The following is a 19,194-nucleotide window of genomic DNA, read 5'->3' as shown; positions in this document are numbered from 1 at the left end:
AGAAAACAACAAATTATTACAAAACATGCATACAATTATTTGGGCACCCTTATGTTAGTATTTTTGGTACACACCATTTGCTTCCTTTACAGCTTGCAGTCTTTTTTTCCCCATTCTTCAATACATATAGCTTTGAGTTGTGCAATAGACAAGAGCAGCCTTCAAGTCAATCTACAACATCTCCATGGGATTTAAGTCTGGGGACTGAGATGGCAAATTCATAACTGTAATCTTTTTCAGAAATTTCTTTGAAGACTTTACAGAATGCTTAGGATCATTATCCTGCTGGAATACAAACTTCTGTCTAACAAGCCTTTTGGCACTTGGTAACAAATGAGGGTGCAAAATGTCTTGATATTTTGCAGCATTCACTGATCAATACAATCTTGAGGAAGAAAAACAAGCCCATACCATCACACAACTTCTACCATGCTTAACACTGGTCATGATGAACTTTTCTTTAAGTTCTTCTCTCTTCCTCCAAACATATTGTTGCTTTCTTTGTGAAAAAAGTTATATTCTGGATTCGTCTGACCATAAAATTTGGTTGAAGAAATCATCTGACCTTTTCAAGTATTCAATGGAAAACTCAAATCGCTTTTTCTGTGTATTCTTTTTAACAAAGGTTTGCATCTTGGTTTTCATCCATGGACATTCTTGTTAAGGTATCATTGAATTGTTTGATTGTGAATTTCTTGACCATCCTCTCTCAATTATTGTGTCAAAATCCAAGGATTTTTCCTGGCTGCTCGAACGGTTCTTCTTCCAGATTTTGCAGAAGTCTTTCTTGGTCTTCCATACCTGGAGCTGGTTGCATTTGTTCCTGTTATAATAATAGCCCACACAGCTTTTCGGTAAACCGAATCTTTCTGCAATTTTTGTGATCGTTGCTATACTCTTTAGTTTGAACCGTTTTTGTTGCTTTTTTAAATCACTTTTTTTTTCAGCACTTGATGATTATGTATGTATTTATTCTATAATTATCATCAGGTGTTTTTCAATCATGATAATTGTCAATAATTAGCAACGAATGGGTTCATAAAAAACATGTTGATTGCCCAAATACTTTTGTCAAAGTATGAAATTAGTTTGTGCATGTTATTTTTCCCCAGACTTGAGAGGTGTTGTGGATTGACTTGAAGGCTGCTGTTGCAAAAAGGAAACCAAAGTCGGTTGCAGAACTCAAAGCTGTATGTGTTAAAGAATGGGCAAAAAAGACTGCAAGCTGTAAAGGAAGCAAAGGGTGGGCACAGAAAATACTAACGTAAGGGTGCCCAAATACTTTTGTCAAAGAATGAAATTAGTTTTTCAATGTTATTTTTCATTGTATGCATGTTTTGTAATAATTTGTTGTTTTATTATAAAGCTGAATCTCTCATTCATATCTTTCAATAGAACAATTGGAAATGATAGAAATCACTTTCTTTGTGGTTTTTCTCATTTTATTTTTAACTGCCCAAATACTTATGTCTGCAACTATATATATATATATATATATATATATATATATATATATATATATATATATATATATATATATATATCATTTAATTGTTTCTCCATTTTAAAACAGAAACTTAAAAAAAAATATGGCCACAGGGTAAGGTCCACATGGAGCAGGCACAAGGGCCTGATATGATCTAAAAGGTGTGCTATAGGGGCAGCAGTGTGGAGCAGTGGTTAGGGCTCTGGACTCTTGACCAGGGGGTCATGGGTTCAGTCCCAGTTGGGGGACACTGCTGCTGTACCCTTGAGCAAGGTGCTTTCCCTACATTGCTCCATGTGGCAATGCGCCCCGCCCCTGTGTGCATTTGTGTGTTATGTGTTGTATGGTGCGTGTGTTAATGTTGGTGTATAGTCATTGGTACACGGGATATAAACGGGTCTGTGTTTCACGTGTATTTAAAAATGTATAATTGTATTTAGGCACGGGATTGCACATCACTGCACGTGCATTTAAAGTAAGTAATATGCGCGCACGAGGTTGCACGTAATTAATTCACGTGCTGGGATTCAAGTGAATAATTAATTAGTAATTGAATCCCAGCACAACAGTATAAATAGATGCACGTTTCATTCACTCGGGGTTGGGTGTTCGTGAGTGGAGAACGGGAGAGAGGAAGAGGAAGAGGAGGAGGAGGAGGAGGAGGAGGAAGAGGAGGAGGAAGAGGAAGAGGAGGAGGAGGAGGAGGAGGAAGAGGAGGAAGAGGAGGAGGAGGAGGAGGAGAATTAAAAAGAAAGTAAAGAATAACAATTGCTACAGCGTGCTGTTAGTGCCAGCACGGTACTTGTTTAAACGTTCGTCCGCTTGTTTTGTGTGTTAGTTCGTTTTGTTTACCTGTTTATTTTGGCTCCAGTGCCGTGTCCTGTTTTGTGTTTAAAACCCTTTTATTTCGTTTAATAAACGCTGAGTGCCACCATTGCACTCAGCATTACTTATCACCACCGTCTGTCTGTGTGTTTCTTCCGGGTCTGACGTGTCACCACTCAACCAGCCTTGTGACACTCCAGCAAAAACCCAACTGTATAAATGGGTAATTGTATGTAAAAATAATGTGATATCTTGTAACAATTGTAAATCACCCTGGATAAGGGCATCTGCTAAGACAATAATAATATATGACTATAGCATGTACATTTTCTAGTCATATACATGTTTGGCTGAATGCTTTGCTTGACAGAATGGCTGAAACATTATATACAGCCCTGGCTCACATTATGTTGCAATGCAGTTTTCATAAGTGAGACATTAATCTCCAGCTGTTGCAATTCTTGTTGAAGAGCAGCATTTAGGATATATATATAATGGGTCTTATTATGTAACACAAAAAAAACTCCTGTGTTGTTTTGTCTTCCTTATTGATTCTTGTTTCCGTTACCCACACAGAACCATAGTATTTCTGTTTATCCTACTTGAAAATAATTTTTAGTTTTTAAACTGATTTTTAAATCTGAATCGGTCATGCTTCAAATACTAGTTGGCACACTATAATTACGTTTTTAATTCAAATTGTAATACATTATTCATTATAACAGCTGTCTGCTTGGCTGGCTTGTATTTGTGGCATGTTTGTATTTTCACAAGCTAGTTATGGAAAATAATTCTGCATAACTATAGCTGTGAATTAACTGTAAAATAATTATGTATAACTGCAAATTAACTGTAAAATAATTGTCAAGGAACAACACAATTAGTCAAACTGACTTTTTTTTTTTTCGTGTGTTAAGGTTTATGGTCGAATTTGAAAAGTCTAATTCTAATTCTAATAGTACATCTGCTAACACAAACTACTGTATATTAATAGCTTTGGGGTGTTTTTGTGTGTACTTTTTTTTTCTTTTTGTGCTGTTCCCAAGGCACTGTATGCTTGCAAGAAAGAGGATAGAAACCAGGAGCTGATGGATGGGTCTGGGGGGCTAATTGATTTCTTAGCTGAAGGTCGCACTGTTTTACAAGCGCTCGGGGTGATGGTTTTAACATGCAACCTGTACTGTAACAGATTTCATATCTTGTAAAGCACTATGATGCATTTCAGAAAGCCAGCCAAGTGGAATGGCATAATCTACAGCGTTTCCACTCAGTTTACAGTATCTCTGCAGCCACTCTGAAAAATCTCTCTGCTTTTTGAGTTTTTTCTGTGCATGCATCTGTGGGTGTGGCTTAAAGCCAGCCACATACTGTATTAAGTGAGAAAGCACTCCTAGTCTAAGATTAAACTTGTTTTTATTAGCGCTATAGAGATGCCGTGTGCAGTTTTCTCCATTTCGTTTATAATTTTAAATGTGGCGTCAATTATTACCAAAATAGATTCAAATGTTGACTTGACCTGACTCAGTGACAGCCCTTGCTGGAATTTCAATATAATTTTGTCTATTGAAAAGTTGGAAAGGGCAATCCATTATGAAGCAACACATGACCCATTACTGTAATACTGAAACTGTGGAGATGTGCTGGTTAAACCTCTCTCAAACCCATTCAAAAGCCAAAGAAATCTCAACCTTCTAATTTCTGTAAAGAAAATCATTACATTGAAGACCAGCCAGGTGTCCATTTTCAGCATGACAAATTATTGAATGCCATGACCTGGAATTATGCATTGATCTTGGAAATGCCCATTTGAATGAAGATTTTTTATTTTTTTTGCTTTCATTACTGTCAATCAGAAACAACCAGGGACATGGCCTTTTACACTGTTGGCTCAGCTTGAGGATATAACATTCCACTGGGTTCAACCATTAATTCCCATTAATCTAATTTTTTTAGAAGTCATCTTTAATGATAACATGACTAAGGCTGTATTTTTTTCACGTTTATCATGATTTCCGTGAAATGTACCCATTGCTGTGTAAATATACATGTTTTTATCACTTTAAAATAAATACAGCAAACGTTTCCCTTATTAACGCACTACCTGTTACACTGCATTTACAGCAAGAACCAGCAGCCAGTTTATGTTGCTTCCAGTAAATGATTGAACACACTGCATAGAGCTGCACGATTTCTTTAAATTATATTTAATGAAAAAGACACCAGCTGCATCAAAGATCAGAAAAAAAATTCTGCCAATGATCGTTCTGTCCAGTACAAGAAAGAGGCATTCCAGGTTTCTGTTGTTATTTTTACTTTGCCAGACAGATGGATCGTATATGGCATCTATATAGTACTTTAAATTAAACATTCATATCACGTATTGCTCCAGTCTTTAATTATTTCCTATTTTTGTAAAAGGAGAAAAATGTACAAGCCTGATTTTTAAACAATTTCAAAGTTTGATTCTCCCTTTTGTAACATAATTGTAAGACGTTAAAACTCTTTTCAGAAAATATAAGATATATTCAGGTAAAACGCTTTGAAAAAAATCTCCTTCAAACATTGGTACATGATTTATTAATAAACACATTTGCCATGATGTAGTGGGGTCGTGGTATCTTACTGAATTTGAGAACTGTCTCCTTCTGAATAGAGGTGATCAATTTCAATAAGGCTTTTTTTCAGTGAGATCGATAGAGTAATGAAATGCCAAATGGTGGACTGGGTTAATCAATAGGTTATATAAATTAAATATACACTTGAGAAATGTGTGGTTGGAAACACTTCTCTCTACTCCAGCCTCAATACATTTACAATATATCTCAGTGCTGCTGTGAAAGAAAAAGAAAATAGCTAACCAAACTAATCTGTGATGATGAGGTTTGGAACTACCTTCTTAGAAATCATATCTTCTGCCACTGTTAGTGTTACTGTATGATAATAACAAAAGCCCTCAAGAAAAATTGTGGTTATATATTTTTTATATATATCTTTCTTTTTTTATGTAGTGCCTTTCATAGTGGACCACCATCACAAAGCACTTTACAGAGGTAGGCTGTGAACTGTGCATTATATGTAGAGTCACTTACAATAGGACATTGATTTAACATCTCATCTGCAGGATGGTGCAGATGGAGGTTAAGTGACTTGCTCAGGGTCACACAGTAAGTCATTCAGTGTCAGAGGTGGAATTTGAACAGATGACCTTCTGGTTACAAACCCTGGACTTTAACCACTGGACCACACTGCCTTCTATATATTGACCAGCTAGTCTTGTGGCTTATCATATGGTGCCTTAACCTGCCACACTTCATTGCTCTCCTCTTCAGCAAAGTTATCAAGCGACAAATGATTCTGTGGAAAGATATCGAACAAGTAAAAACACAAAGTACTTACAAATCAAAGATTAGGTAGTGGTGACCCTCTTCAGAGATACTGTCATGAAGTCTCACTGAAACAGAAAGAAAAAGCTTTAGAGAAATTGCATCCAAAAAGTTTGGTAACACTTTGAGCTCATATGTTGAATGTGTTTTTTCAGACTTGGTTTCCTGCTCCAGTAAAAAAAAAAAACATACAGAGTATGCAGCATCACCAATATTATTCAATAAGCTATCCACTCTATGAAACATTAACCAATTAAGAGCCTTACATTCAAAAGCAATTTAAACAGTATACATCTAGTAATACAATACTCACTCAAAACAATTGATTAACATGTATGTTGGTGTATTTGTTACCACAGGGATTTCATTTACAGTACAAATTAAAATATTGAAAGTAGTTGAAAGTAGAACTATCACAATATACCAGTTCCCTTAAAACAAACATATTGTATTCCTTCTAATTGCATTGTTTCCTTCTTAAAGTCTATCACTTTCCCAGATCTATAAATAGAACACTTAGTCATTCAATTTACATAACTGTTTCTAGCTTCATTCAAATTTCTATTGCCCCATTACATGCTAGACTTTAGCAACCAAACATTATCAATGTTCAGATTAAAAGGCAGTTTTATTTTCTCTGTCAATCTTGCATCAAATAGTTCTTCAAAATATTTGATGATTCTAGGCCTCTCACTAGCAAGTGCAAATGTATTTCTAAAACAACATGGATTGTATATTATGTTCCTACAACTAACAGCCTCCACTAAAAAATACATTGTTTAGTGTGTGGGTGGGTGTACGTGTACGTGTGTGTGTGTGTGTGCGTGGGTGAGTGTGTGTGTGTGTGCGGGGGCACAGAAGATGAAAGACTGCATTTTAGATTTCCTACACTATAACTGTGGCCCCAGTTAATGATGGAAGCCATCTCTAAAATTATGTATATACCATTTTGATTATAAGTTTAGGTGTGTCATTTATTAATCACCCACATTTCTATGTATTTAAGGGGGTGGATGTGCAATGATATTTTGAGAGGACCCCAGTCCACTAAGAAATGTATAGTTTGTATCTATAACTAAACTTAACAATCAAAAACAATTTAACAACAATATATTTTGATTTAATTGTGCTTGGTGTGTATATAATCTGTAGGCAAATAAAACTGAAGAGCAACTCCTGAATGTATGTCAAAGAGCACACCAAAAATAAGAATCACTCACTCATAATAAGTGTGAACATCATAAAAGGTATGAGAAATTAAACTATTCTTTTTAACCATGTGAATCATTGTAAGGCATGGTAAAACATGGTCAACAAACATAAAGATTCAAAGATGCACAGTATAAGCATAGTGTGGAGCTCTGACAGTCTAGAAATGTTTATTGTGATGGATGTCACTTAGACCCCTTTCTGCATGATGGTGTACACTCAGAAAAACGAAATACAATCCAGAGTATGCAACACAGGGTTAAATGATGGTCATTTAACTGGGTTCTGCTCTGTTGCAGAGCACTCAAAAATAGGATAGTGCATCAAGTACTTACCTCACAGAATGTAGATTCTGTGAATTAACATTGTTCTAGTTTTGATTTTATTTCAATTGTGATGGAGAAAGTCACAGTGAATATGAAATTATTGTTTATCATGTTGAAAAAGCAAGCAACTTAGCAGTTAAGAGCACTGGTGGGCAATAGAAGTGGTTTAAATGTTGTAATTACTAGATACTCATTGATTCAGATTAAATTGGGTACCTACCATAAAATCAGGGAGTTTAAGCACTCATGCATTGAATTAGCCACGTCATCCCCTTTGTGCAACAACCCAGCATAAACTCACAATAATAATATGGTAGTGTCTGCTTTCTGAGCCTGTCAGTCTGAAAAGACCTTAAAGCAAGTTATTCACCCAGGTTTCAAATAATCACATACTGCAAATGTATTTCAGCACTGTATATTTCAGAGATATCATTTCTTTTTTGGCCCTGCTACAGTATGAAATATACATGAAGCACATTTCTGGTATATATTATTGATATATTGATACATTAACATTAGAAAAAAAAAAATATATATATATATATATATATATATATATATATATATATATATATATATGTATGTATGTGTGTGTGTATATATATATATATATATAATTAAAGATACATTATTGATATAGCTTACACGTTTTCAACAAAAAAAACTTTTTATCACAAAATATAATGTTTAAGCAAAGACACTTATTGCAGCTGTGTGGTGGCACCCTTAATATAGGGTTACCATGTGGCTCCAGATTAACCGGACGCTGTGAGGCAGAACGGGATTTCAAACATGCCCCTAAATTGAAATAAATGAAGGTGTAAATGAACCATCCTTAGCTACAATTAAGAATGGTGCTTAAATACCCACATGTGCGTCAAATAATTGTATTAAACTAAGAATGAATTGCAGCCAGTTGCTATTTTTTTCTGTTTGTTAAAATTCAATCGGTCATATTATTCTGCAAATACAATCGCATCATCATCTCGTTGCTCTATCGATAAATTAGCTATTCATTCATTAAGATCTGATCAGAAGCAGCTGATCAGTGTGAATTGTTTGCTGCGCCTAAGCAATTCCACCACAGCAGGATTAATCTCAGCAAAGGTGGAGCTTATTTATACGTGAATTACTTTCAATTTAGGGGGAATTTTGAAATCCCGGTCTGTCTCAAAGCGTCCAGTTAATCTGGAGCCATATGGTAACCCTACTTAATATGATTCTCAGTTCTAGTCAAGCAGGGATCTCACTACAGAAATGTGACTGCTTCCCATATCTAAATTGGATATGGCAGGGAGGTCATTGACCTTAGTTATTATGTGAGCGATTGTCCCCCACAAAAATAAAATACTATCACATATTTTTAACGGACAAATCCGTGCCTTTCACCAGCTCCAGACACTGGAGTCGCAAATCACAGCGGAGCCTGTGGAGAACAGTGTGAACATGGGGATGAGTCAGGGGACCTATTGGTATTTAATATCCCATGGAAGAAGGAACATTGTCAGTCAAGTTGAAAGAAAGGTTGGACATTGGAAGTGTTTTTCAATTGTTGTAATTTTTTATGATTCAGGTTTTCACAGGAAAGGGATTGCAATGAATGCTTGGTCAAAGCAAGTACGCAGCATTTGATTCAAGGCTATATGTATAATAGCCTTACATACAGGCTCATGCTTCGTTAGACTTGTGTAAAAGCACAAGTGTATGCGTCTATTTGCACAATTATATGTGTAGGCTAAAATAGCTTCCCTTCAAATATTGAGACAGATCACTCATGGGGTAAACTGCATGTGGTATCCTCTGTTTCCAACATGCATTTGAATCTCCCTGTTATATTCTATCAAAACTCTTCTAGAGCTTTAACATATATGCTGCTTTGATGAATAGCAGCTACCATTATATTACAAAACTATTCATTTCACACAAATATTCAAAAACACAAACTCTTGTGTGGGTAACAATGTACACCTTGTCATTGCATTTGTGGCTGCATTGCAATTATATTATAAATGATATACTCTAACAACTGCCATCATTTTTCATTTTGTAATGAAGCATGTTGTTGCACAGTAACTACACAACCATATGCGTAATTACTGTCATTAGTGTAAATACAGCACAGTTAGAAACCCTTAATGCAACATGTTAACCTTCTGCGATTAGCAGCCGTTTGATAGGTTTAGAAGCTTGCTGTCATATAAGTAATCTCTATCCACTTCACTTCCTCGTTTCTCCCACGCTACTCCGCTGTTCTGCTCCCTCCAATGGCTCCCTATCGCCGCTCGCATACAATTCAAAACTCTTGTGCTTGCCTATCGCTGTCTCAACCTATCTAAATAATTGTATTTCAAGACCATTTCACTAGTTCTAGCTGTTTGAGAGAGTCATGTAACAGGATATGAAATGTGTGACCGACTGCACAAGTTTGCTGACATAATCTAAATAGATTAACTTATTTTTTGTCATTACCTGTCTGATACAATCAAATACACTGACCCTTGTCTATAAAAGTGCCAGCCGGCATCATTCAATGTATAGAAGGGGCAGTCTGTCCAAACCGTACACTTAGGAGTGTGAAATTGGCTTTTATCACAAGGCTGACAGTCAATAATAAAACTGAAATGGTAAGGTAATGGGGGTAATGGAGAGGAAAATGGCTTTGGCTGCTGCAATGGGTCTTTATATGGAGTAACTTTCAACCTGTACCTAAAGTATTGGGGGTATCAAATTAATAACTTAATAATGTTAACACAAGATTTTCCCCTACGTCTGCTGTGTCAGTTTAATTGAATAGCGTCATAAAACATGCATAATGCAAAGGTCATAAAGCTGTATTATATTTATATCAGGGTGTTAATTATGTATTTAATGAGGTGAACCATTAATCTATCTCATAGATACTTTGAGATACCACCCGATGAAGATTATTTTAACATTGATAAAAGCGCTATCTAAATTGAATGGATTACCTAATTCACCTCATTTGAATTCAGAAGTGTTACGTGTTCATTTTTAATGAACAGGGTACTTAGTCTTAAACACTGAGCCACTAGGGTGGTATTTCCAGCTCATTAGCACAAATCTTTGGTACCAATGATTAACGTCTCTGCCAATTAACATATGCACGCCTTGTTTTTAATTACATGTTGTATTACAGGCTGTTTTACTACCATGTTGTTTTCTGACACCTACATAGCTTAATGCACAAAGTAGTTGGGCTTAAGTGGGGTTGCATTTACAGCTTCTTGATCAAGAACAAGAAAATAGATATCAAGAATGAAATTAAATGAAAGCATACATTTTCCTTGATCACTAAATGTTTCCATACATTTAGTTTCAGGGATCTGTACCGCTAAGATGTGTTTATAAGGACAGCAAGAAGTGAGTTTCACAGGGTGCTTCAAATGTGGCGTGCTAACATTGAATCCGAAACAATAAAACAATGGAAACAAATGATTGTCCCATATTTTGGGAAACAAAAAGGATGGACTGAGGACTCTTGATTTCACTCTGAAATGGAAACAGTTTAGGTCTCAGTCATAACTTGACTATTGAACTCCATGACAAAATATAATTTGAGAAATTAATCAATGAATTAAATTGTCCACCACCTTATTTTGAATCTTGGTTTATTTATTTGTATTTGTTATGGTGAAGGAGACCACCCCCAATACACCCACCACCAGCATACCTCAGATGTCAGTGTTTCCATGGAAACCACAGTGTCCACAGTTTTGTACAATAAAACATGTTTTTTTTTTTATGCAACGGGCTGAGCAGACATTTAGAAAATGATTGAGTGTGACAGCTCAAAAAAAAAAGTACAAACACAAAAAATCATATTTGATATATAAAATGAATGATTTTATTAATCTTTTTTTACTTACTAGCCCTGTTTAAGGTGCAGTTCCATGCACAAAAGGCCCCCATCTGTGACATAAGGTTTTATATGCTTCTCTGCCGTGATTTGCTTGAGGGTACAGACTAAAGGGGACCCCTACTCATGTACAGCATTTCTCATGGGTCCAATCCCATGTGGTAGTTCATTCTAAATAAGCAGGATGACTGTACAATAACGATTTTGTCGCCTGCGATATGTCCGTCTGACAAAATCGCCCCATCTATGATGATAAATTGTCTCTCATCTGCGAGGTTGTCAGAAAATAGAGCTCTCCTCTATTCTGGGCGACAAGTTGTGTCTGTAGTTATGTGGCAATGGAGGTGCATTGAGAAATTGATTGATCTCTATGAGAATATCCATGTTTATATAGACACAATAAACGTGGATAAAACGCATGAAAAACACAAGCCAAGTTTAGCCTATTAGCTTGGTGCTGGCCAAGGTTGCCCCAATTGTTTCTTCTAGCTTAGCTTATGTTTTTGATACAAGTTAGAAGAAACAATTGGGGCAGCCTTGGCCAGCACCAAGCTAATAGGCACAAGGTTGCCCCAGTTGTTTCTGGGGCAACCTTTGAATTGTATGTAACCTTGGTCCCCATCGGTTTTACAGTTGTGCCTATTTGCTTTGTGCTGGGCAAGGTTGCCTCAGTGGTTTCTTGAAACTTGGTTTGTGTTTTTAATATCTCTACTTTAAATGGCTTTTGATAACTTGCCATTTTATTCACATTTCCAGTGTGTTTTTGTTTCAGATACTAAATACAGTGTGTGTGGTAGAAATATGAGCAAGGTGTGTCCTGATACATTTGTTCTATACTCTAAAAACTAAAGAAAGTATTTTTTTTTTTGCTAATGCACTAAGTCAGTCATCATATAAAAAGTGGTGAAGCAATTTTATGTAGTGTCACCCCTTAGGCACCCACTTGTTGTCTGGGAGTCAGGGGTTGCAAATGCAAGATATAGACTTTGTTTTATTAGCATTGTTATCGAAACAAATCAGCAACTTGGTGAAATCAAACCCCCGCACAAGTTGTGGGTGGAAGCAGGTTCTCAATTTCACTGAAAACAATATGCACTGAATAGCTGTGTAACACTCTGCAAAGATCTTATATGTTTGCTCATCTCAATTGAAATGATTATACACATGCTCATCCCTCTCCTGCCTCCAAATATTATCCACATCAATTCTCCTTGAATGCTGATTTCATTTGTTCCCCCTCTCTCCATCACCCACCTCGGCAGTCAAAAATCTCAGTTCCTGGGGCTTATCAGAGATTCTGCCTACCAGGAGCCTAAGGTGTTATGTGCCTGAGTGTGTTTTATTTCTTTTCTATAAAAAAAAAAACAAAACATGACCTTCACCTAAGAATGTACATTTAAGTCTGTTGTTCTGTTTTATCTGAGGTATGTTCTTTTAAAAGATGTACTGTGTAGAACATCTACAGAACAAGACTGTAATAACTGGGAATGAATAATCAATCAAATAAACATAGAAATGTAGCTCTGGGTGCTTGATATATAACCAAAAATGTTAAACAAAGGCAATCTGTTCTGTTGCTGTCATTTAAAATCCAAAATCGATGCATCATTCTCCTAAGCCAGTTATTGTGGATGGGCCAACATTGATTTTCATGCTTTTAAATAAATATTTGTTGTCACGTTAAAGAAATGGATCTGGTGTGCAATGGCCTTAAAGCTAGAATGTAGTCTGCTAAAATCTAAATTTACTAAGACATTGTGAAATGGGATTAAAATTGATCAGTGTATCAACACATTATTGGGTCTATTTTAATGAGCTAAACAGTGACATATTTTAATACCGCCAAAAAATGTATAACTCATTTACTCATTTTCACTGAGTTATACATTTTTTGGCGGTTTTGGCGGTTTTCACTTTGTTTGACTGTGTTTTTAATATATGTAGTGTAGTTAATAAGTGAGTTAATGAATTATCCTTGAGGGGATGGACGCCAGCAGGTTTATCATAGAGTTACAGAGCAGGTGTTTAAGATCCATGACACACTCTATTGTCTGAGACCATACTATGAATAAACTACGGGTTATTGAGAACATATACTTTATTTGTTATATTATGTTTAGACATGATTTTTAGCAATCAGGACATAGCGATACATAAAATGTTTACATAATTTCATTGATTTGAATTATCAAAGCTGTTTTCGCACTTACTCTACAGTGACACTGTATAGCCCCAATCCCTTTCGAGCGAGTCTCTCTATAGTCTGTAAGTTATTCACTTATTTTACAAAATGCTGCCCCTTAAAAAAACAGTATAGGCATTCTCCTAATCCTCAGGAAACTCACACCTGCCTAAACCCTGACCAGTGAGCAAGCATAAGGAATTGCTTCTCAATCATTTTCAACCTGTCTGTGAGAACGTCTCTCAAGATCAGAAAAGGATGAAAATAACAGGGAATGAATAATGTAGCTGATAATGTCTACAGCAGAGAGAACAAGCTGCATTATTTAACATTTGAGGAGCTAAGAAAAGCCTTGGATGGCCTCTTAATCAGAAAGTGACACACACGTTTGTGATTTATATTCGAATTCAGTGAAAAGCAAGAGTGAAGATCGGAATGTGAGGTTTTGAAATCTTTGTCTAGTTACCTCTGTTTAAAAGTTACATGACCACATTTTATGTTACAAGTAATTATAATTTAATTTCAATTAAATTAAAATATTTCAATAAATTACCCAATGCCCCAACTCTAACCTCAAATCAATGTTGTTTCATAGAAACAGAGGAAATTACAGATAATTACACACAACTAAATAATCTCCATCAAACCTTTGAATGTTTATCACCTTGTACACTACAGGAACTATTGTTTAATAAGCAGGATGACTGTTCCTATAATTTCCTGATTAATGTAAATTGTAAAGAATAAAGGGATATTTACTTACTATAATACATGTATTGTGTGTCTGTTTATTATCTCCTGATACGTATTTACCTTTAAGCGGTCTCTGTGCAAGCCTGAGCGAAGTGGAATTTCAGGCCAGTCTGAAAATGAAATACACTTTCTGTTTCAGGAGGGCAGAAAATACCAGAGCACACCCAAGGGGTTGTTTCTATTCTGGCCTCATTAGAGAAATTGCACCTTAATCCTGCTTGCTCAGAGACTGACCCTAAAGGGAAGGCACTGTATGCTGGTGGCTTCATTAAACATGCTAAATAACCAGGAGTGTGGACACATATGATAAATAATAAATGACGATTAAAGAAAAAAAACAGATGGCCATGATAATGTTTTCCTTTAGCACAAGTATTTCAATGTCTCAAAACATATTTACTTTACAACTCCTTCCTTAATTAGTCTGTGATCTCTCAAATAACCTCAGATTTTGCCACCACAAAGGAGGGCATGTCATACTAAAAAACAAGTTCATACTGTGGGCCTCATTCAAAAAGATACCGGTAATAAAAGTCAACAACAGTCTAAACACATTAAAAAAAAAATCAAAAATACAATTATAAAAAAAACGTACCAATATTTGAGTGCTTTAAAAGCCTGCAGATACGAGCCTCTCTCTCCAGTTTCTGGTGATCTGAAAAGAAAAGGAATTTATATATTTATCCTCTGGTTTCATTATTGTTGTATCATAACTCAACCAATCAATAACAATGTATGCCAGTTTACCAGCTTGAACAGAAACCTGTGAAGTCTGGAAAACCACTGAGATCTAGCATTAGGAAGACCAAGGGAGATGTGTCAAATCCAACTGTCAATCAGCCCTCTAAAATCAGGGCTAGGGAATGCTGCCTCTTCCAGTCCATGTTCCAATTGAGTCATAAACTAGGGAATCACTTCATTTTTCCTATTGAACATGTGTAGTAGCTCTCCAGGACTGGAATTGCTCACCCTCGCTCTAATTCAATAGATGTGGCATCATTTTAAAAAATGCATTACCAGGTAGAACCGCATCTGTCATGTAAGACACAACTGCCAGTTCTCAGTCCAATTGTCATGAACTTAAAGTTATTTTTTTCATATGTTGTTATATAAAAAAAGAACTCAATAAAAGTATATCTACAGCACATTCCATGGATGAGCTAATCTAGAGCAGATCATTGTTCCAACCAAGTCCCAGAACAGGAGATTGTATCATTATAACCATTAGATAGGATGCAAGATGGCCCTCAAGCACTGGAGTTGCCCATCTGTAGGAAATATAACTGTAATTTTAAGTGTATCTGGAAAATTGAAGGTATAGCAAGCTTATAGTAAACCCTGTACAATCAAATCTTCCTTTTAAATCAAGCTAGGTGTTTAAAAAATGTTTCCGGAGCTACTTTCCAAACAAGCTCCCCTTTCTAATGAGTGCTGTCTAATTTAAACGCTGCACACCTGCCATATCTATGTGATGATACGCATGCAAAATGAAGTTGGTGACTTTGCGAGGACCTGGGTGTGGGGGAGGATGTTGCAGAGGTCACGTTAAGACTCCAGTGAGGCGGTTTTGCATTAGACTTCTCTCTGCTAATGAATGTGGAGGCGTGAGGCTGCCCGCTAAAAAAGCAGCTTAGCAAAATAAACCTGCTTTTGCACAGAGAAGGGTTTTTCAACACTGATGAACACTCTATGTAGCCTATGCTGTATATACTATATTGAAATTCTAGGAAATTATGTCTGATTTCGAGTGCTCTAACAGAGCGATGATTAGGCTTTGGTGGATGCACATGCCACAGAGGCATAAGTAAACTATCTGAAGCTCTTAGCTGAGTATCTCCTTGGGAGAATCAGTCCAAGTTTCTATCTGAAGCGACATGTGTTGTCTTTTTTATCTAGAACTTGAACAATTGCCAATAGATTGAGTGAGATTCAGTACATTTTTAATACACTTTGTTATTGTTCAGTTTTTCAAAAGGAATAATGCTGATTATGGAACTCAAGTTGAAAAATATGCCTCTACCATATTGTTATTAACATACAGTATTAATGGATTTTATACAGTAATATGAAAATACTGTACATTATGATATACTGTATACTGTATGAATGTACTGTATATGTCCTACATTCCCAAATGTTATGCAAATAAGCTGGCATGACTATATTGTTGTGCTTTGGATTTCATAGGGTGTCTTGTTATGTTATGTGAAATATTATTGTCAAAGAATTTCCCCTTTATTGAGTGCATTGGTTCATTTGTCACATTATAGCACTGTGGTGTTGGGGCTAGCAATATGAAATGTCTCTGGAAATTAGGTTGCCCTGATCCTGCAGTTCAGTATTGCCAAGTGTTAGAGCTTTTGGAGACTTGTGTGTTTAAGCTTGTTTAGTAAAAATGTATTATGTTACCCTTTGTTTTTCAATCAATTCAATCAAGTTTGATGTTTCTACGTTTAAAATAAAAGCCATAATGGGACCTTTTTATATGTCTAGTCCTTTGAGTAGTATTATTGCATTTGGTGCATTTCCCATTTCCTTGCTGAGCCAGGGCTAGTGATTATTGGGGGGTTTGCTTTTTAACTTATTCTCTAACAACCACAGAAGCTATTAGCCGGATTGCTAAATCTGTGTTGCTTGGCAACACAGTTGACTTTAAGGGTACTGTAACAGCATTCTGACTGAGGGAGAGACAAGTAGTCCTGACCCCAAATGAAATCCAACATTATAGTGTGAGGATCACTGCATTATTTCTTTGCTCCAGTGATTCTTAGCACAGTTTCATGTGAGCTTTCAATGCTCGAAGCATCATCCTGACAAGACTTGAACAGTTGCTATTGCTCCTCGCAGAAGTAGTTTTATTTCTTAAAGCGATTGTAGCTAACATTATTCTTTCCAGTTGGACACTTCCATGCGTTTTCTAGATCTCAAAAGTGCAAAAAGAAACACATGTCATAGTAAACATGATACCTGGTAATATAAAACATGTTTGCAAGCCATGCTTTCTTATAGTGTTGTGCTTCCTTGCTCATTGTCCTAGTTATACTTTAAATGCAAGTAGATGGGCATGGCACATGGATATAGATATGTTACACATTGTTTCCCCTTTCATTCAGCACTGAATATTATCAGTCATCTACTGTAGTATGTATAGTTCAATTCAGCCATCTTTCAGTTTCAGTCTCCACGAATCCTTTTAATTCCAAGAGGAAATTATTAGAATTTCCATTAGATTCTAGTGTAATTTCTTTTTTCATTGAAAGGCATTATAAGAACAAATCACACTGGGTTGGGAAGTTTTAAAACCATCATAAATTAAAACCATCAGCTTTACAAGTAAAAGGCAGAGGAAAAATGGAAGCACGTTGGAATCATTTCACATTCTCTTATTCAATGGTACTGTTGGGATTGATTCATAATTGACATTCTGTAAATATTTTTATATACATTTTTAATCAGAACATTATAGATCTGATGCACACTTTAGGCAGAGCCCCTGTCAAATAAATCTGTACAAAACCGTTCCAGTCACCTTTAAATTTAGTACCCAGAATTTAACAGGGTGTCTAATTTCAGTATTTCCAGATTTTCGACACAGTAATTCACTTAAGATGCTTGTAGCCTGTACCCATGTGTTACTATATTGAGATATTGAGAAGGTAAAATATTGTAAAAAGATATTTGAAAAGGTACTTTAATAAAGGTAAAATAGTATTACTCAAGTTTTTTTGAATGCCTAATTTACTGGACTTCAACTTTAAAGATTATAATTAAATTAAACTGAAATTATCCATTAAGGTTTTGAATTCCCTGCTTACTGCAGGGGAGTGTTGTGTAAACACTGTTTAAAGCTATTTAAAGCCATCCACTACAACCCACTAGAGAACTTGTACTTTACCTTTTATTGACTGACCCCAAACCATATATATATATATATATATATATACACACACACATAATAGTAGTAATCATCTTTGACTTTGGTAGGATCCTGGTCAGCTCACAGTGCTCTGCTCTGTGTTCCATTTTGGCTTACTGTATGCATTACTGTATGAAGCTTGTCATTCTGATAAGATTGGGACAAAATGGTCCTTGAATGCTGCACTTGCAGCTGATTACTCCTAGTAGAGTCTAAGTGACAACAGCTCTGCATTACATCAGGAATTCAGCATTTCAAAATAAAATAAAAGTATAAAAACCTTGTCTTCTAAAAGTTGTAGCTCATAAAAGTTTGTGCCTGTCTCTACTGTTAATTTTCATTGGGATGTTAGCATGCAGTAACAGGACATAATATAATTTAGCTGAACAAACATCACAAGGACCCCCATTTACATTGTAGAACAGCCTGGCTCTGAATGACTGATTCTGTTGAAATCTCACTCAATTTAAAGACAAATGAAGGATTCGTCAGGTATACTTGTAGACAGTCTCTCTCGCTAGAATAATTATTATTTATTTATTTCTTAGCAGACCCCCTTATCCAGGGCAACTTACAATTGTTACAAGATATCACATTATTTTTACATAGAATTACCCATTTATACAGTTGGGTTTTTACTGGAGCAATCTAGGTAAAGTACGTTGCTCAAGGGTACAGCAGCAGTGTCCCTGTAACAGGGCGAGGTGCCCTGTACATGGTTTTGTTTGTTTACTTTTAGATCGGGGTCCCCCTCCGCCCCTGTGTTATTTTGTATTATTATTATTATGATTTATTATTGTATATATGACGGCGAGCGCCGCGGGGCTGAGGTATTTTGACGGCGTAGCCGTTTGTTTATTTTATTATTTAGTAGCGTGGATGGGAAGCCCCATCCACATTGTAATTAAAAAAACTTGTGCAGAAGGTGGCCATCTCCCGAATTAGTTAAATGATTTAATTTGTTGCTAATCGGAAGATGGTCACCTGTTATAAAAGCCTGCAGCTCTCGGCACTCGGGGTGGGGTGATTTAGGAGCGGAGAGAGCGAGAGGAACGAGAGCGGAAAAAGAAACTAAACTTAGACATAGGAACAGTGAAGGCAACCTGCCCAGCCTGACCTGTGTTTTATTTAGTATTTGGTGTTCGAGATTTGTTTTATGTTTAAACCTTTAAACATACAACATAATAAAAACGGCAGCCAGCCTTTACCTGCAGTACTTCCCTGGTGTCAGTATTTT

The 19,194-nt window shown here is 36.1% G+C and overlaps 1 protein-coding gene across 2 annotated transcripts in view; it reads right to left on the bottom strand.

Annotated features, from left to right (window-relative positions):
* The window catches only part of LOC117413376 (calcium/calmodulin-dependent protein kinase type II subunit alpha), a 71,755-nt gene that overhangs the window by 29,201 nt on the left and 23,360 nt on the right, over positions 1 to 19,194 (bottom strand). For both annotated transcript variants that reach the window (XM_058996723.1, XM_058996722.1), the window contains exons 3-4: positions 14,637 to 14,696; positions 5,708 to 5,762 (exon numbers count right to left, since the gene is read on the bottom strand). In XM_058996723.1, the coding sequence (XP_058852706.1) occupies positions 5,708 to 5,762; positions 14,637 to 14,696 (115 nt within the window). The remainder of the gene's footprint in view (positions 1 to 5,707; positions 5,763 to 14,636; positions 14,697 to 19,194) is intronic.

This window comes from Acipenser ruthenus, chromosome 23 (assembly GCF_902713425.1).
Source record: "Acipenser ruthenus chromosome 23, fAciRut3.2 maternal haplotype, whole genome shotgun sequence".
Lineage (NCBI taxonomy): Eukaryota > Metazoa > Chordata > Actinopteri > Acipenseriformes > Acipenseridae > Acipenser > Acipenser ruthenus.
Note: the sequence above shows the minus strand (reverse complement) of the source record. Positions and strands in the feature narration are given on the sequence as shown.